General features: G+C 40.2%; 1 protein-coding gene across 14 annotated transcripts; it reads left to right on the forward strand.

The window, feature by feature from the left end:
• Positions 1-295: 295 nt before the first annotated feature.
• On the forward strand, positions 296-20,213 carry LOC103221932 (uncharacterized). Of its 14 annotated transcripts, none has more exons than XM_073005758.1 (7): positions 301-2,111; positions 2,883-3,073; positions 3,983-4,111; positions 4,902-5,204; positions 6,793-7,874; positions 8,726-9,830; positions 17,585-20,213. In XM_073005758.1, the coding sequence occupies exon 5, from the start codon at positions 6,856-6,858 to the stop codon at positions 7,666-7,668; it is 813 nt and encodes a 270-aa protein (XP_072861859.1). In that variant the 5' UTR covers positions 301-2,111; positions 2,883-3,073; positions 3,983-4,111; positions 4,902-5,204; positions 6,793-6,855; the 3' UTR covers positions 7,669-7,874; positions 8,726-9,830; positions 17,585-20,213. The 14 variants fall into 14 exon arrangements, 10 of the variants coding, with proteins under 10 accessions (XP_037861727.1, XP_072861857.1, XP_072861859.1 ...); XM_073005760.1 differs by having other exon boundaries at positions 17,807-20,213; XM_073005757.1 differs by having other exon boundaries at positions 8,726-9,496; positions 9,721-19,595.
• The last annotated feature ends 1,380 nt before the right edge of the window (positions 20,214-21,593 follow it).

Raw genomic sequence — 21,593 nt, forward strand, 5'->3', positions numbered from 1 at the left:
CTTATTGGTCAAGAAAGAAAATAAGAAGCACTAAGACTATTGTGTTAAGGTTATAATTCCAAAAGTGCTTGAGAATAGGCTTTGGTATATGAGATTAGTGATTCTCTTTGGGAGAAATTTGGCAATGTTTGGGGACATTTTTGGTCATACCATTGGTGGGCAGCTGGGATGTTACTGGCCATCTAGTAGGTAGAGGCTGGGGATGCTGCTAAGCATCATGTTTGCACAGGACAACCCCACCCCCCCACATTGCCCCGCCCCTGCCCCTGCCCCCGCCCCACAACAAAGAATTATCTGGCCCAAAATCCTTAATGCTGAGGTTGCGAGACTTGATATATTTAAGGTAAATAGGAGAAAGAGATATGAAGTACTGGCAATACAATTACAAAAATTAGCTATTCCAAGCTTTAAGAGAATCCTAAGTGTGTGCGTATTTTGTGGTGGTTAAGACTACAAAAGAAAAAGAAGACTTAGTGTTTGGCATTCACAGCAACATATGTCAGGGTATTGAGAAACAATAAAGTTATTGATGATTTAAGGTTGCTTTCAGCATCAGATCTGCCATCATCTCTATGCCAAGTGTTTCAGCATACAAGTGTTACAGAAGTACTAGTTTTAGTCTTCCACATCTTGATTCATTATAGCATCAACGATAAAATGCTGGGGGCTGTCTCTTTAGCAGAGGGGCTATAACATCAAGGATTTATCCTTGAGGTCAACATACGACCCTCAGTCCCTTGGACAGCCACTAGGCAGGAATTACCAGCACACCAAGGAAACCACAAGCCAGAATATTGTCAGTTTGCCAAGTAAAACCATTCCAGCTTTACTTGTTTTTAACATAGTTTTTAACATACTGTGTTAATCCTATTTAGGAAGGCAAATATGTAGGAGGAAATGTGATTTCCTAAATTAAATCGTTAAAAAGTAGGCCTTTAGAAGCACTGGCTTCCTTTTGCTGTTCAGTGGTACTTAATCCAGCAGGTTTAGAAAGGTTCAACCCCTGGGTTCAGTGGCTCTTGCTTGTAATCCCAGCACTTTGGTAGGCCAAGACAGAAGGATTGCTTAAGGCCAGGAGTTCAAGAGCAGCCTGAGCAACAGCAAGACTGTCTCTAAAAAAAACCTTAAAAAATAGAAAAATTAATCAGGTGTAGTGGGATGCGTCTGTAGTCCCAGCTGCTCAAAAGAATATGGTGGGAGGATCCCTTGAGCCCCTGCAGTGAGCTGTGATTATACCACTGGACGACAGAGGTCTCAAAAGTTCAACCCAAGTTAGAAAATCAGTTTAAATGTGTAATACACCAAAGAAATAACTGCTTGTTCTGTCATATTTAAATATTCATAGTCTAGAATGCTAAGTTTAGTGTTCCAATCCATTATTCTGTAAATGGAGGCTCAAAGAGGCCACTTGGTTAGGTTTCCTGGGGCTTTGCCCATTCTCCCCTAGTTATGCTCTCAGGTGTGACCCTTGTATATTCTTAATTCAGAAGATGGATTCAAACTTTGTGCCTCCACCTCTAATGTTTTGTTTTAAAAATTACTCCTTTTATCAGCTTTATATTCAAGCCAGTATATTTACTGACTACAGTGTTTTGAGTTAAATTCTTTCATAAATAATTGAATAGCCGGAGAAATTTTGCAGTATCGCAGTCATGTTTTGAAAAGATTGCTCTTGGTTCTTGTCTCTAATCTTTGAGAAAGCACACAGGATATAGTGTGTTGGCTTTCAGATCACTAATAAGACCAGATTTCTATGGCCCCGTTTGTCGGTTTAAGGGATCCTGTGGGGCCCACACGAGATATTTCACCAGCTGTACTATCTCTAAATTCCAACATACACGGGTGGTCCTGCCGTGGATAAAACTCAGGAAGCAAAAACAACCTTCTGGAGAGGTGAGGTAGGAAGTCATAGCATTGCCGACGGTCCAATGCAAATGGCTCCTGGTCTAGACCCCGCCTGTACCACAGCCTGGACAGGTTGAGGTTTTAACCCCTCTCTGGCAAACTCGGGCGCAGCCAGGCCCCGCCCAGAGATTTCCGGGGCACGCCCCGGAAGTCTTGAGAGGGACTTCCTCCCTGCGGCGAGGCCTCGGAGCTGGCGCTGCTCACAGGTAGAGAAAGGCTAGTATGCATCTGGGTGCCGCTTGGGTGGGTGTTGCACAGCTGCAACCCCTCAGACCTCCTCTCTCCGCGCCTGCCTGGGTGGAATGTGAGCAGGAACCCCAGGAGAGGCAACCCCTCCTGGGACGGTGGGGATTGTATCCAAATGCAGTCTTCCAGGAAAGGGTTTTTCCTCGAGATTTAGTGCCGCAGGGGCCCAGAGTTGGGACTACTTCCCTTTCAGTTACAACCCTGGTCTTTACTGCCGTCTTCAGAACTTCATGGAGTACCAACTACAAGTGTGCTTCTGGTACCAATTGGTATCACTGCCCACCAGATCTTCAGCTTTTTCAAACAAAAGGGGGAAACTGCAAATAATTGGAAATAAGTGTTCGGTGCTCTAAATTCAAGAGAGGCTTGTTCCACCACTTAATTGTCCCCGTGACATTTCATTTTGAATGCAGAATTCGTTCTCTCTGTACTTCAGCTTGGCAGTAAATGGCTACCCTTCCCTTTAACAGTCATCTCCATCCACACCAGGACCACCTTACAGCACCCTTAATGCTGTTCTCTCATGAGCCCTTCTACTATCCCAACCAGTGCTCAAAGGCAATGGGAAAGATTACCACTGCAGACCTGCTGCCCCAGCATGTGATCTGAGAGCCCTTTGCAAATTAGCTCCTTATTTAGCATTGCACTTCTTTCCCCCCGTAACCCTTAGTAGTGTAACACCTATGGCAATCTTTGCTTTTTCTTTGAGTAAAATAATGTTTCTTTTACAGAAGTGTTCTTGAAGACTCTTCAATTACAGGAAAAGCCGCTTGACTGCATCTTTAGAGGAGTTGGTTTCGCTGGTTCCAAGGATTCTGTTAATGAGAAAACTCCACAGGCCAGCATTCTGTAAGCTGGCTCCAGCAGTCCAGTTGACAGTGGCTGAGGCCAGTTCCTGATCATCCTATCTGAGGAACACCAGGTCTGGGAGAGGGAGCAGCACTGACCAGGGGAGGGAGGGAGGATTTTCCTTGGGGAAGTGGCTAAGCTGGATGATTTCAAGGAATTGAGTGAATCCAGACAGCAGGTGGGGAGAGATATTATCAAGTTACCTTAAAACTTTTGGTCCCTTAGGGATTCTTCCCTTTTTTCCCCTACTTTTTAAGCACGTAAGTCTGAAGCCAGACTAACTGTGATTTTGTCCAAGTCATTTTATCTTTCTGTGCCTATATGCCATCTGTCAATGGGGATAATAAAAGCACCTGTCTAGAGTTGTTATGAGGATTACATGAACAGTACCTACTACATAGGAAGTGCTATCCAGGTATTTGTTGTAATTATTTCTTACTCTCCTTACCTCCCTGGGATTAGCTTGTTCTGCTGATTTATTCATTTCTACAGCGATTCTTTCATAAATTCATGTGTTTATTTTTTTTCTGGCCCCAGCTCTTGGATACAATCAGGAAGTAGGCAAGAAATGCCAGCTCTGGAAGCAGAGGGAGAATAAGATATTCTCTAGTGCCATCCAGGAATATGCCACTGAGGTGTCAATGACAGACTCTTCCCTCTACAGGAGAGTTGTGCTAAACTTGACGTTTTGTGGTCTTCTGGGGATTCTGGAAGTAAGGGACCTGAGGAGACTTAAAAACAACTGCTATAGGATAGGATCAGGATAAGTGAGTTGTGAATGCTTAGCAGAGTCTGATTAAGTTCAGAGTGAGACTGGAGCAGGAGAGAATACAGCTCAGATCTGCCATTTCCACGTTTTTTATCATTCAGGAGCTTCATCTTGGCTGCCAGTTTTCAGAAATAGAAATTGTAACTATATTTCCATTTTTTTTTGTCTTTGACTTTGCTTAAAGTGCTTTTGTTTGTTTGTTTTACCTCACAGGAGTTTTTATTCTATGTGGGTCAAGTTTATCAATCTTTTCATTAATGACCTCTGGATATTGTCTCATAAAGGGGGGCGTTTCTTTTTTGAGATGGAGTCTCGCTCTGTCACCCAGGCTGGAGTGCAATGGTACGTTCTCTGCTCACTGCAACCTCTGCTTCCCGGGTTCAAGCAATTCCCCTGCCTCAGCCTCCTGAGTAGCTGGGATTACAGGCATGCACCACCACGCCTGGCTAATTTTTGTATTTTTAGTTGAGACAGGGTTTCACCCTGTTGGTCAGGTTGGTCTTGAACTCCTGACCTTGTGATCCACCCACCTTGGCCTCCCAAAGTTCTGGGATTACAGATGTGAGCAACTGTGCCCGGCCAGGAGGAAGGCCTTTCTATTCTGAGGTTATAAAGGACTCACCTCATGTTTTCCTCTAGTACTGTTATGGTTTCATTTATAACATTTAAAACTGGTTTATTTGGCATATATCCTAGTTTATAGAGTAAGGTAGAAATCTAATTTACCATCTTTCCACATGGTTATCCAGTTCTCACCATGCATTTGAAGAGTTCACTTTTTTTTTTTAACTTATTTGCTACCTTTATTGTATGCTAAATGTATGTGCCTCTTTCTGGGCCTTCTGTACCATTTTCATGAGTACTACACACTTTAAGTATTAAGGCTTTGTAATATGTAAGTTCTTTAGGACAAGTGCCCTTCTTTCTCAGTTTCCCCAGGTAGTCCTGCATGTTTGGTCTTCTAGATGAACATTAAAATCTTCTAAAAAGTTGATATTTTCATGGAAATAGTGTTGAATTTACAAATTAATTTGGAGATTACTCTCTGAGTACTAACCCCTGAGGAGCCATAAAGTGGCTTAATCTGGGAAGCAAGCCCTAGATTGAAATTTCATCTTGGCTGTTTTAACAGGTGCCTGACCTCGGAAAATTTATTTGCTTCTCAGTTTTTATATATATGCGAGGAGGACTTGAATGTCTGCCCTGTAGGATTAAATGAGATAAAAAGCATAAAATGCCTTCTTGGGAGTAAGGGATCCTTTCTTCACACGGTCCATTCTGGCCAGCTCACAAACCACTGAGAGGGAAGCCTCCAGGATCCTAGAGTAGATGACCAGATGCCCAGGCGCGCGATCTGTGGAAGTGAAAGTCAAGCTTTCTAGGCCAACAGCTGTCCTCAGTCGCTTGGTCAGATAGTCTAATCGCAGTTTTTCAGGTGAGTTCCCTCGTGACTTTGTTCTAGGGTTTTGCATATGTCCTGGGGTGGACACCCTCGGAGGATGGGAGAAACTATGTACTGCGCCAGGTCGCCTCAGGCCTGCCTTTTCCCTCCATCCTTCCCCACCCCTCCCCTCTTCCACCCACTTTCTCACACTCCTCCTCTTTTCTCTTTCCTCCCTTTTCCTCCCTCTCCATCATCCTCCCTCTTATATTTCTTTCCCTTCACTACCCCATCTCCTGCCTGGCCCTTCTGCACTGGCAGAGTAGACCCTCAGAAACCCTGGGAGAATGGATGGCTGGGGCAGGCTGATGTCTTGAGTCCTGTCCTTGGCTGTCTCTGAGGCTCTTAAAACTCCTAGAGGAGTGACTCCGACTTGCTTTTCTGACAGGGCTAAATTTGCGAGAGTGGGGTGCAGGTATGGAGACCTTATTTTCTGTTGGTCTGGATCCTCAGTTCTGCTTTGTGTTGGTTTTTGTTGTTAATGTTGTTGTTTGTTTGTTTTGTAGAATATCATTCAATTGGGATTTATCTGTTTTTGTCATTATTATACTGAGGTTATACATTCTGGGGAGGAAGGCCCCAAAGTTGAAGTGCCATTCTCATCAAGGGTGCATACTGTTAACTTATAACTGTCGAGACATAAAACAATTTGTAAGGTGGAAAAAAGCAGAGAGGGGTAATTAGTGTAATTTGAGTTGGAAGCAAAAATTTTATCAAGTTTGGACACAAAACTGGGTTTGTTCCCAAGAAAGTAGCAGCCATCCATTTTCTTTGGAGAGGTAAAGGGTTTATTCTGTCACAATTCCAGCAGAGACAAAGCATCCCTGTTGCTGAGATACAGTTTATCATATCAACAACAGCTGCAGAAGTGGTAGTGGCATAGCAATGAACAGAGCTTTTTTGGTCCCCATGTCTCTCTTCCATCTCAAGTAGTATGGACTCCTGTGAGTGGTAAAACATACCTGTTAATGGTGTTATTTTCATTTTTCCAAACTTCTTATCAGTTGAATTTGTTTCTATTGCCATTTCTATTCCCATACTCCTTCATCTGCTCTATCTGCAAATCTCTTGAGTTTCTGTCTTGTTTTCCAATTTAATTAAATATGATTTGCCTTTAAAAGTAGGAACTATATATTATTTTTATATTTATTTATATTCCAGATTGTATGTGTATGTTTTAGATGCCTTTATAGAGGATATTTTATTTATTCATATATATTTTTTGAGACAGGGTCTTGCTCTGTTGCCCAGGTTGGAGTGTAGTGGCGTGATCACAGCTCATTGCAGCCTCAATCTCCCAGACTCAAGTGATCCTTCTGCCTTTGCCTCCCAAGTAGCTGAGATGATAGGCGTGTGCCATGAAGATATATTTAAATAGCCATTTGAGTCAGATATTCATTCCAGCAGTTCTTTGATGTTACTGAGACATGATACAGGCTGAATGAAAACATTTTATGTGAGTGCCATATGATTGGCGTGTCCTGGGATTACTGAACGTGTTTGAGAGCTCTAGTCTGTATCATATTATATTGCTTTAGCAACAGGAATAAAGCACATTTCAAAGGTCTGTTTATTATTTTAGGATTCAAGGCCAGAGGTGTGAACAAGGTGTCAACTCTGAAGGGCTGAAGGGAAGGTTTTTCTAATGATGGACCCACACCAGAAGGTCCCTAGCATATATAATGGGGATACTTTACAGACTCCTGAGTATGAAAAAGTCTCTCAGTATGAGGACCAGTTAGAAAGGCATGAGGGTAGGCGCATGGAAGAAAGACGGTATAAATGCAATGAATGTGGAAAGAAGTTTGCCCAGAGCTCAGGCCTTGTTCGACATCAGAGAATCCACACTGGAGAGAAACCCTATGAGTGTGATCACTGTGGAAAAGCCTTTAGCGTGCGCTCAACCCTTACTGTGCATGAAAGAATCCACACTGGTGAGAAGCCTTATACTTGTAATGAGTGTAAGAAAGCCTTCAGTGTAAGGGCACACCTGATTATACATCAGAGAATCCACAATGGAGAGAAACCCTATGAATGTAATGAGTGTGGCAAAGCATTTAGTGTGAGCTCAGACCTTATAAAACACCAGAGAATCCATACTGGTGAGAAACCTTATGAGTGTGATGAGTGTGGAAAAGCTTTCAGTGTGAGCTCAGCCCTCATCAAGCATCAGAGAATCCATACAGGAGAAAAGCCGTATGAGTGTAAGGAATGTGGGAAGGCCTTCTATGTGAACTCAGCACTTATTAATCACCAGAGGATTCACTCTGGAGAAAAGCCCTATGAGTGTGGAGAGTGTGGAAAAGCGTTCAGCCAGATCTCAACCCTTATTCATCACCAGAGAATCCATACTGGAGAGAAACCATATGAGTGTGAAGAGTGTGGGAAAGCTTTCCGTGGGAGTTCTAATCTTACTAAACACCAGAAAATACATGCCAAAGGAAAGTGTCATCAGTGATTTATGTGGCAAATATATTCCCAAGGGCTTTTGTTACATCAGAAGATACCATCGAAAGAAGAGTATGGTTAAAGTTAATCCCTTAATTGACACTTCATCCTTGAAATACTGAAGTGAGAAATCACTGAAAAGTAACTCCATCAGCATTGTTTCTAAGGCTCTAAAATCACATCTACTTCTGAGAATGTAATTTTGCAACTCATAAGGTAAAGCCATTTAAAAACCATATAGTATATAATGTAGTTTATGTTGGCTTAGAGCAAACTAGCAATTCAAACATTTTCCTCTTATGAGCAAGCCTTTTGTTGTTGTTTTGTTGCTGTTGGTGTTATAGATAAAACATTAGATTTTGACATTGGAAGCAATTGGTGAGAGAGGAAGGACATATCCTTAGTTGAATCTGGAAAATACCAACCCATTTATCTTTCTTTGCCTTTGATGTACCACTGTGCTCTTAGGATGATTAGATGTGTTTGTGACTTCTTGGCAGAAGGTAGAGCATCTTTTTAGGTAGGAAACCCAACAGATAATTTTTCAGGGAGATTCTTGCATAGTCAAAAAGCCTTAAACCTTTTTTGACTTACTGACTCAATAAGCTTTTGAGTTTGACTGAGGTTCCTCAACCAATGCAAACAAAACAAAGACAAAAACTTCCCGAGGAGATTTAAGTATTTCTGACTTCTGACCCTTGCTCATAGCTGATCATAGCTCACTGCTGTGTGTGGTGTTGTATATGCAAAGGCTCAGAGGTATAATAATGGGACATTTGGGGAATTTTCGAGGTTGGTGTTGGTTTTAGGATGACTATGTGAAGCTTGATACCTAATGTCAACCAAGAATACTCAGATTTGAGAGGTGAGTTTGATTTTGAAAATGTTTTTGCTTTGTCTATGGGAATCCCACTAGAGCTGTCCACCAGACCATGATCTCACTTCCTAACCCTAATCTCCAAAGCCTGTATTTGCACATGTGAAACTCAGGAGAGAAATCTGGACTTTAAAATTACTTTGTTACTATTTTTCTTTCTTTTTTTTTTTTTTTTTTTTTCCTTTTGAAGCAGGATCTTGCTGTATCATCCAGGCTGGAGTACAGTAGTGTGATCCCACCTCACTGCCGCTTCAGCTTCCTGGGCTCAAGTGATCCTCCCATCTCAGCCTCCCAAATAGCTGGTTCTACAGGTTTGCACCACCATGCCTGCTAATTTCTTATTTTTTGGAGAGACAAGGTCTTACTATGTTACCCAGGCTGGTCTCCACTTCCCCTGCTCAGGCGATCCTCCCGCCTTATCCTACCTAAGTGCTGGAATTACAGGCATAAGCCACCGGGTTAGGCTGTTTTTCTATTTTAACAGTGATTTCTCCCTCCTGAGTAATAGTCCTGAAATTTTTTATCCCTGAAATTTAATTAATGTGAGGTTCAACATGAATATGCCAAATTGATAGAAATTACAGATAGCTTTGGTGGTTCACATTTGGAATAGATTATAGAGAACGCTCTCTGGGAAGGTGAAATGTTGTTCACTTCTCAGAAAGAGGCTCTGTGTTGCAAAGGGATGCACAGTTTCCATGAATTCTCCTAATCAGCACTTCAGGCAAGTCAGCTGTAAAACACACTGGACCTCATGAAGCTCTGAGCCAACTTGTGACCAGAAGGCACTAAGGTCAGAGATGCATGTGGAAAAGCACATGATGAAGCCTCTGGTATTGGAGTAGTGCCTACAGCCCTGCCCAAGGCCTGGATATGGGGATTGAAGGCAAAGAAGATCATGGTTCTGGAGCTCACATTGAGGAAATGGACCTTACTCAGGGAATGGGGCACGTTAGAGAAGGTAAAACACATACTGTACTTATAGCAGAAGTGAAGGGCTTCAAGAAGTTCTCTTTGCTTTGCTGACTTCATGTGTGAATTCTTTTGCCCTGCTTCTTCCTGTCTTTGGCAATTGAAGGAGACTAGGTTTTCCTTTATTTGACCTGTCACCCCATTTCTGTGCTGTTATTTTCAATGTTTTTAGTGTTTACCTTTCTAACCCCAGCTATCTTGGTTTGTTTCTAGAATGGAGGTTTACAGACAGAGTCATCTGGGTGGAGGACACCCTTTTGGGATCAGCACTGAATGTGATGCCATATCCCACTCCAAACCAGCACAACTATAAATACTAAGCAGTGAGTGGTATTCTGAAGACTTCGAAGGAGGAGCTATTTCTGAAAATAAATTTATTTTGTTGAAGAATTTAACCATTAAGCAGTCAGGATATGTGTAGTGTGGTTATTCCTTTTGAGCTCAAAGTAAGGTACTAGTGATTATTTGTTTTAGTGTGCCAGGTGCTAGGTCTTGTGCCAGGTGCTAGGAATACAAAAATAAGTGAAAAAAAGCACCCTAATCTCAGGGGACTCGCAGGCTATTTGGTGACAGGGAGAAGAGAGTAGATAGAAAACAACGAATACTGTGATAAAGCCGCTGGATTTGTAGAGTACTTTGCACTGAAGAAGGTTTAACAATGACTCACGAAAACAATTGGAAAGGCTTTGGAGGAGGACGAAAGTTTAGAGGAAAAAAAATGAGTTCTTGAGCCATATGATAAAGAAGAATGAGGGAAGGTACAGTGAGAATAGCATGTGAAAAAGCACAATGCATCTGGGGGTAAAGAAGAAGTTTTCATGAACCTTGATTATATTTCGAGAATCATAGAATATGCATATGAAAGTAGTATATTATGACCAGACCATGACATTCTTTGTTCTGCTAAGAAGTGTGAAGCATATTCTTTAGACCAGTGTTTCTTCAAACATTTTGTGCAGTAAAAAACCCATTTTATGTTGTAACTCAGTGTACCATTTTTGGGAGGGACCATCCTCCTTGGGCCTTGCACTCCTACATGTCTTGTTGGGTGTGCCAACATTGCAAGGGCATAGCAGCTCTTACTCAGGCCACTTTTTATTGTCATGAAGCTAGTAACCTTGAAAGATGAGGTGACATCTCTTGGACTAAGAGTAGGTTAGCTTCCTCGCTTACTTATTACTGTCTGGTATTCTTTTGGAAAGTTCTGTTCAATTTTTTTACATGTTTATAGGAATTATTTAAATATTCTGGATATGAGCTCTTTTCATAGAGGATGCAAATATTATCTCCATCTTTATAGCTTGCCTTTTATTCTCTTAATGGTGTCTTTTGATGAATATAAGTTTTTAATTTTAATATAGTCAAATTTATCAATCTTTTTCTTTCGTGTGTGTCTTGTGTCTTTTGAATAATTCTTTCTCTCCCTTAAGATCATGAAGATAATCTCGACCATTCTAAAAAGTTTTCTAATTTGCTTTCTCATTTGTATCTGTAATCCATTTGAAATTTATTTTTCTGCCTGAATGAGGTAAAGTCTAATTTCATTCTTTTCCCATATGGATATTCTTTTCATCCTTCATCACTTATGGGAATGCCTGTTATTTCCCACTGTTCTACAGTGCCAATTTGTCATTAATTAATTTTCCAAAAATGCATGGATCTGTTTCTAGTTTCTCTGTTACGTTCCATTGCTTTATTTGGCTCTCCCTGCATCAATATGAGATTTTCCTAATTATTGTAGCTTTACATCGTTCTGGTATCCAGTGGAGCAAATCATCCTACTTGAAGAGTCAGACTCCGTGCCAAATTTTATGTGTCATTTTTCAGACCCAACCATAGGCAGTTCACCTCATGAAGTCCGTACACCTCATGAAGGAAAGCTATGCTTCCCATGCCAGACTTGGGGCACAGCCAATGCATTGCAGTCTCTGAAGAAAGTTGCAGTCAAGGACCCAGACCCCCAGCCCAGCCATGCTGTTAGGCATATCTGCATACCAAGCACCTCTGTTTGGAGGTCTGTTTATTGGTGGCCTCCTCTAAACAATTCTGAGACCTTTTTACTGGGATCAGGAACCTTGATGCCACTTGTCTTCACTTTCAATATTTAGTACTGTTCCACTCCTAGCAATTTTCACTTTTTCTCCTACCAGTCCTTAAGCCCATTAAATGGATGGAGCCTTTTATTCAGGTTTGTCTTAGTAGTGAGATGATCCCCATACTTGGCTGATTCTTTTGACACTTGCTTGACTCTGTTCCATGGGTAAGAATGTGACACTGCAGGAGCCAGCACTTTTTCCTGCTGAGCCTCTTGCTAATGCTACTGCTGATCGAAGGCTTGACTGATACCTTATCGTTTTGGCATGTTTTAACTGACCACCACAACACCTGACAGCTCAGTTCTTTCTGCATCAGCTTAGTTCTTAACACCACCTTCTTCTCCTGCTTCATAAGTGTCTTGGCTGTTCCTGGTTCTTTGCATTTACATATAAATTTTAGAATCAGCTGTCAAATTTGACCCACTCCCTTCTAAAAAATTATTGAGATTTTGATTGAGAGTGTATTGAATCTGTAGATTAATGGGGAGAATCAACATTCTTTCATGAATTTTCTAATTCATGAACATGGTATAGCATTCCATTTCTTTAGGGTCTTAATTTTTCCCAATAATATTTTATGGTTTTCTGTGTTGGTCTTAATGATCTGTATTAGATTCATCTCTAGACATTTGACATTGCTTCCATGTAATTGTTAGTAGTGTCATTTTTTAAAATTTACTTTCTGTTTACAGAGACTTAGCATTGATTTTTATATATTGACTTTGTAGCCAGCATTCTAACAACATATAGATATTTTTGGTCTTTACATATACCATTTGCAAATAATGACAGTTGTATTTCTTCCTTTCAAATCTTTATACATTTTTTCCCCCTTATTACATTAGTATGACCTCTACTACCATGATAAAAAAGAAGTGGTAATAGTTGGCATCTTTGTCTGGAAGGCCTGCTGTGACCTCACCTGTAGGTTCCTTTCTCCAGTGACTCATCTTGAGATTACCCTTCTCTCATACCTCCAACATTTTTGAAACCTGGATATTCCAAGCCTTTGCTAACCATTCACTTCCTTGGATACACTCAGCAGAAGAGAAATAGAAGGCTGCCAACCTCTTAGACTCAAACGAAATCATTTTCCCATTTGTTACCCTTAGAAATTGGCTCTTCCCGTCCACAGGTTCCACATCCATGGATTCAACTGTGTATTGTCAGTATTCAGAAATAATAATAATTAAATAAATAAATAGTTATCTTGATCCTGATCTTCACAACCTGCCTTGCGTAAAAATTTAACATTTTTCTCACTACCTATATGCGAGCTAACCAGCACTAGCTGAGAAGGGTTTCACATTTTCTTGACTCTGTTTAACCTGCACAAAAACAAGACTTCAGAACAAGTCTTACTTGGTGGTTGCACAGTTCATTAAAATATTTTAGGTTGAGCTCCACTGGTAGCTGATTTCTAAAATAATAGAACATTTTAAAAATATAGTATAGCAACTATTTACATAGCCTTTTCATTAAATTAGGTATGATCAGTAACCTTGAGATGATTTAAAAGTATATAGGAGGATGTGTGTATAGTTATATGTAAATACCATGTTGTTTTATATAAGGGACTTCTGCATGCTGAGGTGTCCTGGAACCAGTCCCCAACAGATACCGAGGAACGACGATATACAGTCAGTTCACATTACTTACCGTTAGTTGCGTCCTACAATGTTACCACAAACACTGAATTAATGAGTACTGAACTGTTGTTCCTAGAGTTAATGGGGGGTTAAATTCCTGTGAGCCTGTACTCATAATATTTTCATCAATCCATATGTCATTTGCATTATAAACATTTGTTCGCCAACATCCTTGTAAAATAAACCAGTCCCATCAGGGTTTGAAAGCAGCTCTTCCTTGGCTGAGCAGGTAGGTGGCTTACACCTGCAATTCCAGCACATTGGGAGGACAAGGCAGGAGGATCACAAGCCCAGAAGTTTGAGACCACCCTAGGCAACATAACAAGACCCTGTCTCTAAAAATAAAAAATAAAAATAAATAAGGAAAGCAGCTCTTCCACATAACCCTTTTCTGTATAATACTACACAGGTGTTTAAAAAATATTCCATAGCCTTCTGATCTTTAGAACCTGTCTTGCCTGAAACTTTAACATTTTCCACACACACACTTTTAACATTTTCCACAGTATGGGAGACAGCCAGCACTAACTTAGATGGGTTTCACATGTTCTTGGTTTTTTTCTTTAATTAGTTGTCATCTCATGAATTCTCAATTTTTTTTTCTTTTTTTTTTTTGAGATGGAGTTTCACTCTTGTTGCCCAGGCTAGAGTGCAATGGCGCAATATTGGCTCACCACAACCTTCGCCTCCCTGGTTCAAGTGATTCTCCTGCCTCAACCTCCTGAGTAGCTGGGATTACAGGCATGCGCCACCACGCCTGGCTTTTTCTTAGCTTCATCCCACACTGTAGATTTGACTTTTTAGCACTTTCCCTAGTGACCTCATGTACGGATGACCAAATTTTCTCTTCCTTTTTCTGGATGTACTGAATTGTTGAATCATTAACATTGTATTTATAGCCAATAGCACTATCACTCATGCATGAATGAAGCTTATCTAACACACCTATTTTCTCTGTAAGGCACATGACAGTCTTGTTGCACTTAGGAACACTAGACAGCACTTCACCACTATATTTGGGTACCATTTTAAACAAAAATTACCCCCAAAACGGGGCACTAGTTATGCCCCAAAAGGAAACTTGTTGATGAGAGCTAAAACAAAGGCAGAGTGTCACCTTGTTTGAACTCTTCAGATGGTATTAGTTTCATAGGGTTGCCATAGTAGATTACCACAAACTTGGTGGCGTGAAACAACAGAAATTTATTTTCACACTGCTCTGGAGGCCAAAAGTCCAAATTAAGTTGTTGGCAGGGCTGCACTCCATCTGAAAGCTCTAGGGTACTTCCTGGCCTCTTCCAGATTCTAGGAATCCTAGGCTTGTAGCCACATCACTCAAATCTCAGCCTTTGTATTCACACAGCTTTTGTCTACTCTCTGTCTTCTCCTTTCCTATCTCTTATAGGGATCCTTGTCACTGGATTTAGGGCCACCTGGATATTCCAGGCTGATCTTTTCTTGAGATCATAAACTTAGTAATTATCTGCCAAGACCCTTTTTTCAAATAAGGTCACATTCACAGATTCCAGGGGTTAGGACATAGACATAACTTTTTGGGGGCCACCACTCAACCTACTGCAGATGATAAATTTTTCTCTTCTCAGAAATAATTGATTAATGCACTTGAGCACTGAAGTTGAAGTTTTCTGGCAATTAGCAAAAGGGAAAATAGGTTGTTTTATATTGTTTTTTATTTGCCTAACAAAAGAAAGCAACTCTCTTTGACTGCAGAGATGAACTTTTTCCTGGAACTAAATTCAAATAAACATATTGCTTGAATCCCTGTGTAAAATATATTAAATAATAGATATTGTCTTCAACTATAGTTTTAAAAAGAAAAAATGGGTCATAGTGAACCCTAAAACAATCCCACAAAATCTTGTGTTAACTTCTATTAAATTACAACACACCTACAATATACAAATCATAAGCATACAATTTTATCACTTAAACTAAGTGAACACACTTGTGTAGCCCACACCCATGTCAAGAAATAATATTTTCAGCCTTCCAGAAACCTTTATCCCCATGATTCCTTGTAACACCATGATGAATTATGCCTGTTTTTGAACTTTGTGTATACCACGTAACTCCTTTGTGGCTGACTTGTTTCTTTTGACATTGTGAGATGGATCCAAGCTATTGAATATAGTTTTAGTTCATTCCCCCATGAAATTTCTAACTTAGTGAAGCATTTCTACATGATGCTAAGAGTATGTTCAGGGATTTGCTTTATATAATCTTGATTTTGATAATCAAAAGGGTTCGACTTCAAGAATCTAAATGGATGGAAAGTTAAATGATTATCAAGTAGTGTCTCTCAGATTTCACATACATTAAGCAAGTATTGGCTTAAGATTCATGATTGAATTCTGTGACAAGTATCTGTGATCACATATTCTTTATAGCTACCTCAGATTCTTTTTGTGATGGTTTAGGGGATGGATGTGTGAATAGATAGCTAAACTTTATTCTTGCCCAGCTATAAAGCCAACCCACTTCAGCATGAGCATGAGTAGTAGACGAATTTCTAAGTAAAGACAATTTGTTCCTCATGAAAAACTCTGAATCTTCTACATCACAGTTTGGGTGCTTAGTTGGGATTCTAAACTTCTTTATCAAAAAGTAGGAAAGCTTCAACCTGGAAGATGTTTAGAACAAGTTGCACAGTTCATTAAAACATTTTAGGTTGAGCTCTATTGATGTCTGATTTCTAAACAAACATATTTGCATTTCTGTAACTACTTCCAATCTTCCCCTTCTTTCACCTCCCATAGCACATTGTTTCTTTCTTAGAACATTCATCTTCTCTTTTGCTTTGTTTGTTTTTTTGTTTTGAGCCGGTTTCTCACTCTGTTGCTTAGCCTGGGATGCAGTGGCACAATGTCAACTCAAGGCAACTTCCAATTCCCAGTTTCAAGCGATTCTCATGCCTCAGCCTCCTCAGTAGCTGGGACTATAGGTATACGCCACCTTGCCCAGCTCATTTTTGTAGTTTCAGTAGAGATGGAGTTTCACCATGTTGCCCGGGCTGGTCTCAAACTCCTGAGCTCAGCTAATCCACCTGCCATGGTCTGCCAAAGTGCTAGGATTACAGACGTGAACCACCGCACCCAGCCCTATTTTACTTTGTATCTCTCTCTTGTCCTGCTCCTTTGATTGTGAGTTTTTTGACTGCAGGGATTATTATTATTCTTTATGGATTCTTTGCAGCCCTTGGTATGGCTTGAGATTGTACAAGTCATCTTGCGCTGATTAGGATTAATTAGCTTTTTGTCATGTAACCAACAACCTCCCAAATCTCAGTGGCTTGCAATAACAAAGGTTTATTCTTACTGCACATCAGTTGTGGGTCAGTTGCAGCTGTGCAATACATTCTCTCTATTCTAGGATCCAGGCTAGAGGAGCAGTCCTACCTTGAATGTGCTGCTCTTACAGCAATAGAAAAAACAGTTGTAGGACTATGTGATGGATTTAAATTAGCTACTCTGGAGGAGCATATGTCACTTCCACTTCATTAGCTAAAACTCAAATTACCAAGCCTAGTATCTGTGGGGTGGGGAAAATAATCCTTACAAAGAATTCAGTGTGTAATAACAATAATCTATTATTGAGATAGCGTATCTACCCTGATAGCCAATATTTATGGTATGCTTTCTATACCAGGGCTTTTCCTGAATGCCTATATATATATTTTTTTTCTCAATGAATAACAATGCTATGAGACAGATACTTCTGTATTCCCATTTTACAGCTGAAGAAGTTGAAGAACAGAGACATTGAATAACCTGTCCATTAGGAAACAGTAGAGCCAGGAATTGAAACCAGAAGTCTGACTTCACAATCTTTTCTCTTAACCACAGTGCTGTATTATGAGAGTTTTAATCTGAAGGTTTATGTCTATGTACCATGTTGGGCTTTAAAGAGTCATGAGGTGTGCTAGTAAAAACTCTAAAAGTGAGATTGAGATTCAGGAGCCCTTGGTCTCATCCAGTCATTACCTCTGAGTAACCGTATTACCTAGGCTCATGCCCCATACCTGGGCCTCAATTTCTGTATCCTTAAAAATGAGGTAAACAGACCAGATATTCTCTGATACCATCAGCTTTGAATTTCTTATCCTTTCTCCAAGTACATAGTAAAATACTTTATTGATGTTGATATGATGACCTCTTTCATCTTCTGCTTTCTATGTTATTATCTTCATAGTAGATCTTGTATCAGTATTGAATCTCCCCAATCCTCTTGCTTCTATTTTACTTCTCCTGTTTTGCTTTAACGATACTACTACTACTACTACTGTCCAGCATTTATTGAGACCTACTGTTTCAGAACAGGAAAATAAACCCAAAGAAAGCTGAAGGAAGAAAGTACTAAAGATAAGAGCAGAAATCAATGAAAAAGCAAACATATATCCTTACTTAGAGCCTTCATATATAAAGAGTGTGTTTTAGGTAGGTTCTCTCTGTAGGCTACTCATATATGTTACATTAGAATTCCCCTTTCTGTCTCCAGGAAAAAGGTGCTAATTGCATAATCAACCTGTTCTTTCAGATGGTGACTCCTGGCCTTAAACAGGAGTCTGTTTCAAAGCAAGACTTTTCCAGAGGAAGTCCAACACAGAGTGATGCCCAGGGAACTAAATAGAAACATTAGGGACCCAACACTGAACAAGTTCATGGGCTTCTGAATAGTTTTCCCAAGTGAGGGGAGATCCCCTTTGAAGAAGCACAACAGACATTGCCTAAAGCTAAGGAGAGTATCACTGATAAAGGAACCTGAGACACCTGGGAGAATTTGCTCTGAAATTCAGTCCTGCCAATGCTCTGAGAGTGGGAAACCCTCCTTTCAGTTTGCACATGATTTTCAACCTCAGCAACTGTAATAAAACAAGCAGGCTCTCAATGTAAAGTTAGTGGGAAAGTCATTTTTCTGAAAATATCCCTCCCTATTTAAAAAAGCCTTAATACACCAGCAGCCCTGACTTGAACACCAGCATGTCCAAACTGGAGGAAAGCCCTATGTTTATCCTCAACATGGAAAGACCTTCAGTGTAAATCCAAGTTCCATGAAACAACAGAGAAGCTCTCCTGGAGAGGGCTTGCATGAGAGTAAAGAATGTGGCAAAATCTTAAGACACTGGATCTTGTCAGTGTCTTGTCAGACATCAGAGAGCTCTTACGGATATCTTCAGTGTGGAAGGCCTTCTGTGTGAGCTCAGTATTATTGAACATAAATAAATTCATTTTGGACAAGAGCCTTATCTATATTCGTGGGTGTAGCAAAGCCTCAAAGTGCTGTGACAGCCTTATTAAACATCAGAGAATCTGCACTGCAGAAAAACCCTATTGGTCTGAAGAAGATAGTAAAAGGTTCATTGTGGTTCAGCTCTGGTCACCCACCAGAGAATCCACACTGGAGAGCAGCACCATTATGAATGTAGTGTATGAGGGAAGGCCTTTATTTGGAAGCTAGCACTTTTCAATCATCAGAATACCCATGCTGAAGTGAAAATTTATAAATGTAAAAATGTAAAATAGCTCAATCGTATACGTCAAAATCCACACTGGAACAAAACTGTATGCATATGACCATAGGGAAGCTAACAGTGTTAGCTCGTTGCTTAAAGGGCATCAAGATTCCCATAGGGGGAAAAGCTCTTTGTAAATTATGTGGGAAAACCTTCAGTCAAATTTCAGATCTTATCCAGCATCAGAGTCCACACTAGATAGAAGCTTTATGACTTGGACAAATGGAAGAAAACATTTTGATGAACTCATCCTTTAATAAGCAACAAAGGATACACAACAAAAATGGACCTCAATAATCAAATACGTGGTAGAGAGATAGTAATTTTTCAACATCATCTGTCATGATTAAGGAAAAGACCATTAAATAGAAGTGGTGACAGTAAAAAAAAATAGACCAAATGCATATTATCACTTTGACATTATTTTATGGAATTAAAGACAATTGTTATTAGAAGAAGATTGGCATGTCACTTCATGGGCATAGTTGAGGAATTAATCTGTGGCCAGTCTCTATGGATATTTAACTGTCTTTGATACTATTAACTTTTTGTTTTCTGTAGTAGAGGTAGAGAGTAGAGGGTAAGTCTTTATAACTAATCACGTAACTATAACCTGGATAATCCAAACATTATTGACTATATTGTTGTTTGTTTGGAATTCATAATGCTCACTAAAATTTTTCTAAGAATGATTTTGACATTTATTCCTGGGACCCAATAAGTGTATCACTTCTTCCAGACTTACTCCCTTTGATTTTTTATGATGTTAGTCTCAGAAATACTGCAAATAAAGATGTGTGTTTTGGCAAATCATTTCCCAAAATTTCCTATTCCTTTGTTTTAAAAAAAGGTGTAGAAATGTGCATAGACTGTATGAACCTGCAGTATGATGAACAACAGACCTTACTGCCTTGTTCATCTTTGTGTCTCTAATATACAGAATAATGACTGATACAGAAAAGGCCCTCAAAACATGCTTGTTGAATGACTACTCCAAGGGTTCTGTTTATGGGTTGGTCTTAATCCAGCCTACAGAAGGGCCTCTAATTATGTTTGCCATAGGATTCTACCCTCTTCCCAGACCTGATCAATGAATAACTTCGGGTACTCAGTGTGGACTGATTATGAACTCACTTCATGGCACATCATAATCATTGGTCTGTGTGAGGCCTTGCTGTCATTCTTACACACTTTTTCTCCTTTACTTTCATCCCAGTCGTGTTTCTCCCATCCTTAAATATTTGATTTACAAAACTGGTCTTGTGTTAATATGTCTCATTTTATGCCATTCTGCTTTTAGAGGTTTATTCATGTCAATATATGAAAGTCTAGTTCACCCCCTTAACTGCTGTGCAATGCTTAGTCATTGATTCATTCCTCTAATGAAGGTTATTTTAAACAACTCTTTATAATAAATAGTCTTGCTCTGAACACTTTTGGGAGTGTTTTTCTGGAGAACATACCCAGGAGTCAAACTGCTGGGTCACAAGTATGCACAGTGTCAATATCACTAGCAAGTAATGGTTTCTGTTCTTTGTGAACTAAGAGACCTGTCTGGCAGCTTAGCCTGATCATGATAGCCCCTTTTCTGCATGAATTTCTGAGAGCAACTGACAACTAAACCAGGCAGGCATATTCTCATCTGCTAGCAGCCTGGAGTGAGATGAATCTCCAACATAAGATTGAGAAAACCTCAACCTCAGAAATAATACCTGACTTTTCAGGGTCTGGTGATGCAAACTGATTATACTACATAAACTACAGTGTAACCTAAGAAGGCATATATCAGACTATGCTATGAGCAAAGGGAAAATAAAATATTTTTCCTTTTTACCTAAGAACATCATCTCAGAAAGGGAGTACAGCCATTGCAAAGGTGCTGACATTGGAGAAACAGCAAGACCAGTGAGACAGTAGTAGGAAATGAGGTCAGAGAGACAGGGGAGAGGGCCTGTAGAAATAAGACTTGTAAGCAGGCTGGGCATGGTGGCTCACACCTATAATCCCAGCACTTTGGGAGGCCGAGGTGAACAGATCACTGGAGGTCAGGAGTTTGAGATCAGCCTGGCCAACGTGGTGAAATCCTGTCTCTACTAAAAATACAAAAATAAGTCAGGCATGGTGGTGCACGTCTGTAGTCCCAGCTACTCAGGAGGCTGAGGCAAGAGAATCAGGAGGTAGAACCAGGAGGTGGAGGTTGCAGTGAGACGAGATAATGCCATTGCACACCAGCCTGGGGGACAGAGTGAAACTCTGCCTGAAAAAAAAAAAAGAAAAAGAAAAGAAATAGACTTGTAAGCCAATTTATGGACTTTTGAATTTTATCCCAAGTGAATTGAAAGTTATTATAGGATTGTAAGGAAAGATATGACATGTCAGTTTTTAAAAAGTCAAAACTTATAATAGACTATATGGGGCCGGGGTGAGAGCTGCGAAAACAGTTAGGAGCTATTTAGGCTTTCTTTAGTTTTTATTTGCATTAATGAATTAAAGCTAATCCAGAAAGGAAATGAGAATGGCTTAGATAAAGGTAGCAGAGGTGGTGATATGTGATCAGATTCTAGATAAGCATTGAAGGCAGTGCCAAGAAGATTTTGTTGATGGATTAGATGTAGAGCTACAGAGAACGAGAAGAGGCAAGAATGTCTCTTAAGGCCCAGCTTGATAGCTCATGCCTGTGATCTTATCACCTTCGAAGGCTGAGGCAGGCAGATAGCTCGAGCTCCGGAGTTCGAGACCAGCCTGGGCAACATGGTGAAACCCCGTCTCTACAGAAACCCCGTCTCTACAAAGAACAACAACAACAACAAA

This window comes from Chlorocebus sabaeus, chromosome 17 (genome assembly GCF_047675955.1).
Source record: "Chlorocebus sabaeus isolate Y175 chromosome 17, mChlSab1.0.hap1, whole genome shotgun sequence".
Taxonomy (NCBI): Eukaryota; Metazoa; Chordata; class Mammalia; order Primates; family Cercopithecidae; genus Chlorocebus; species Chlorocebus sabaeus.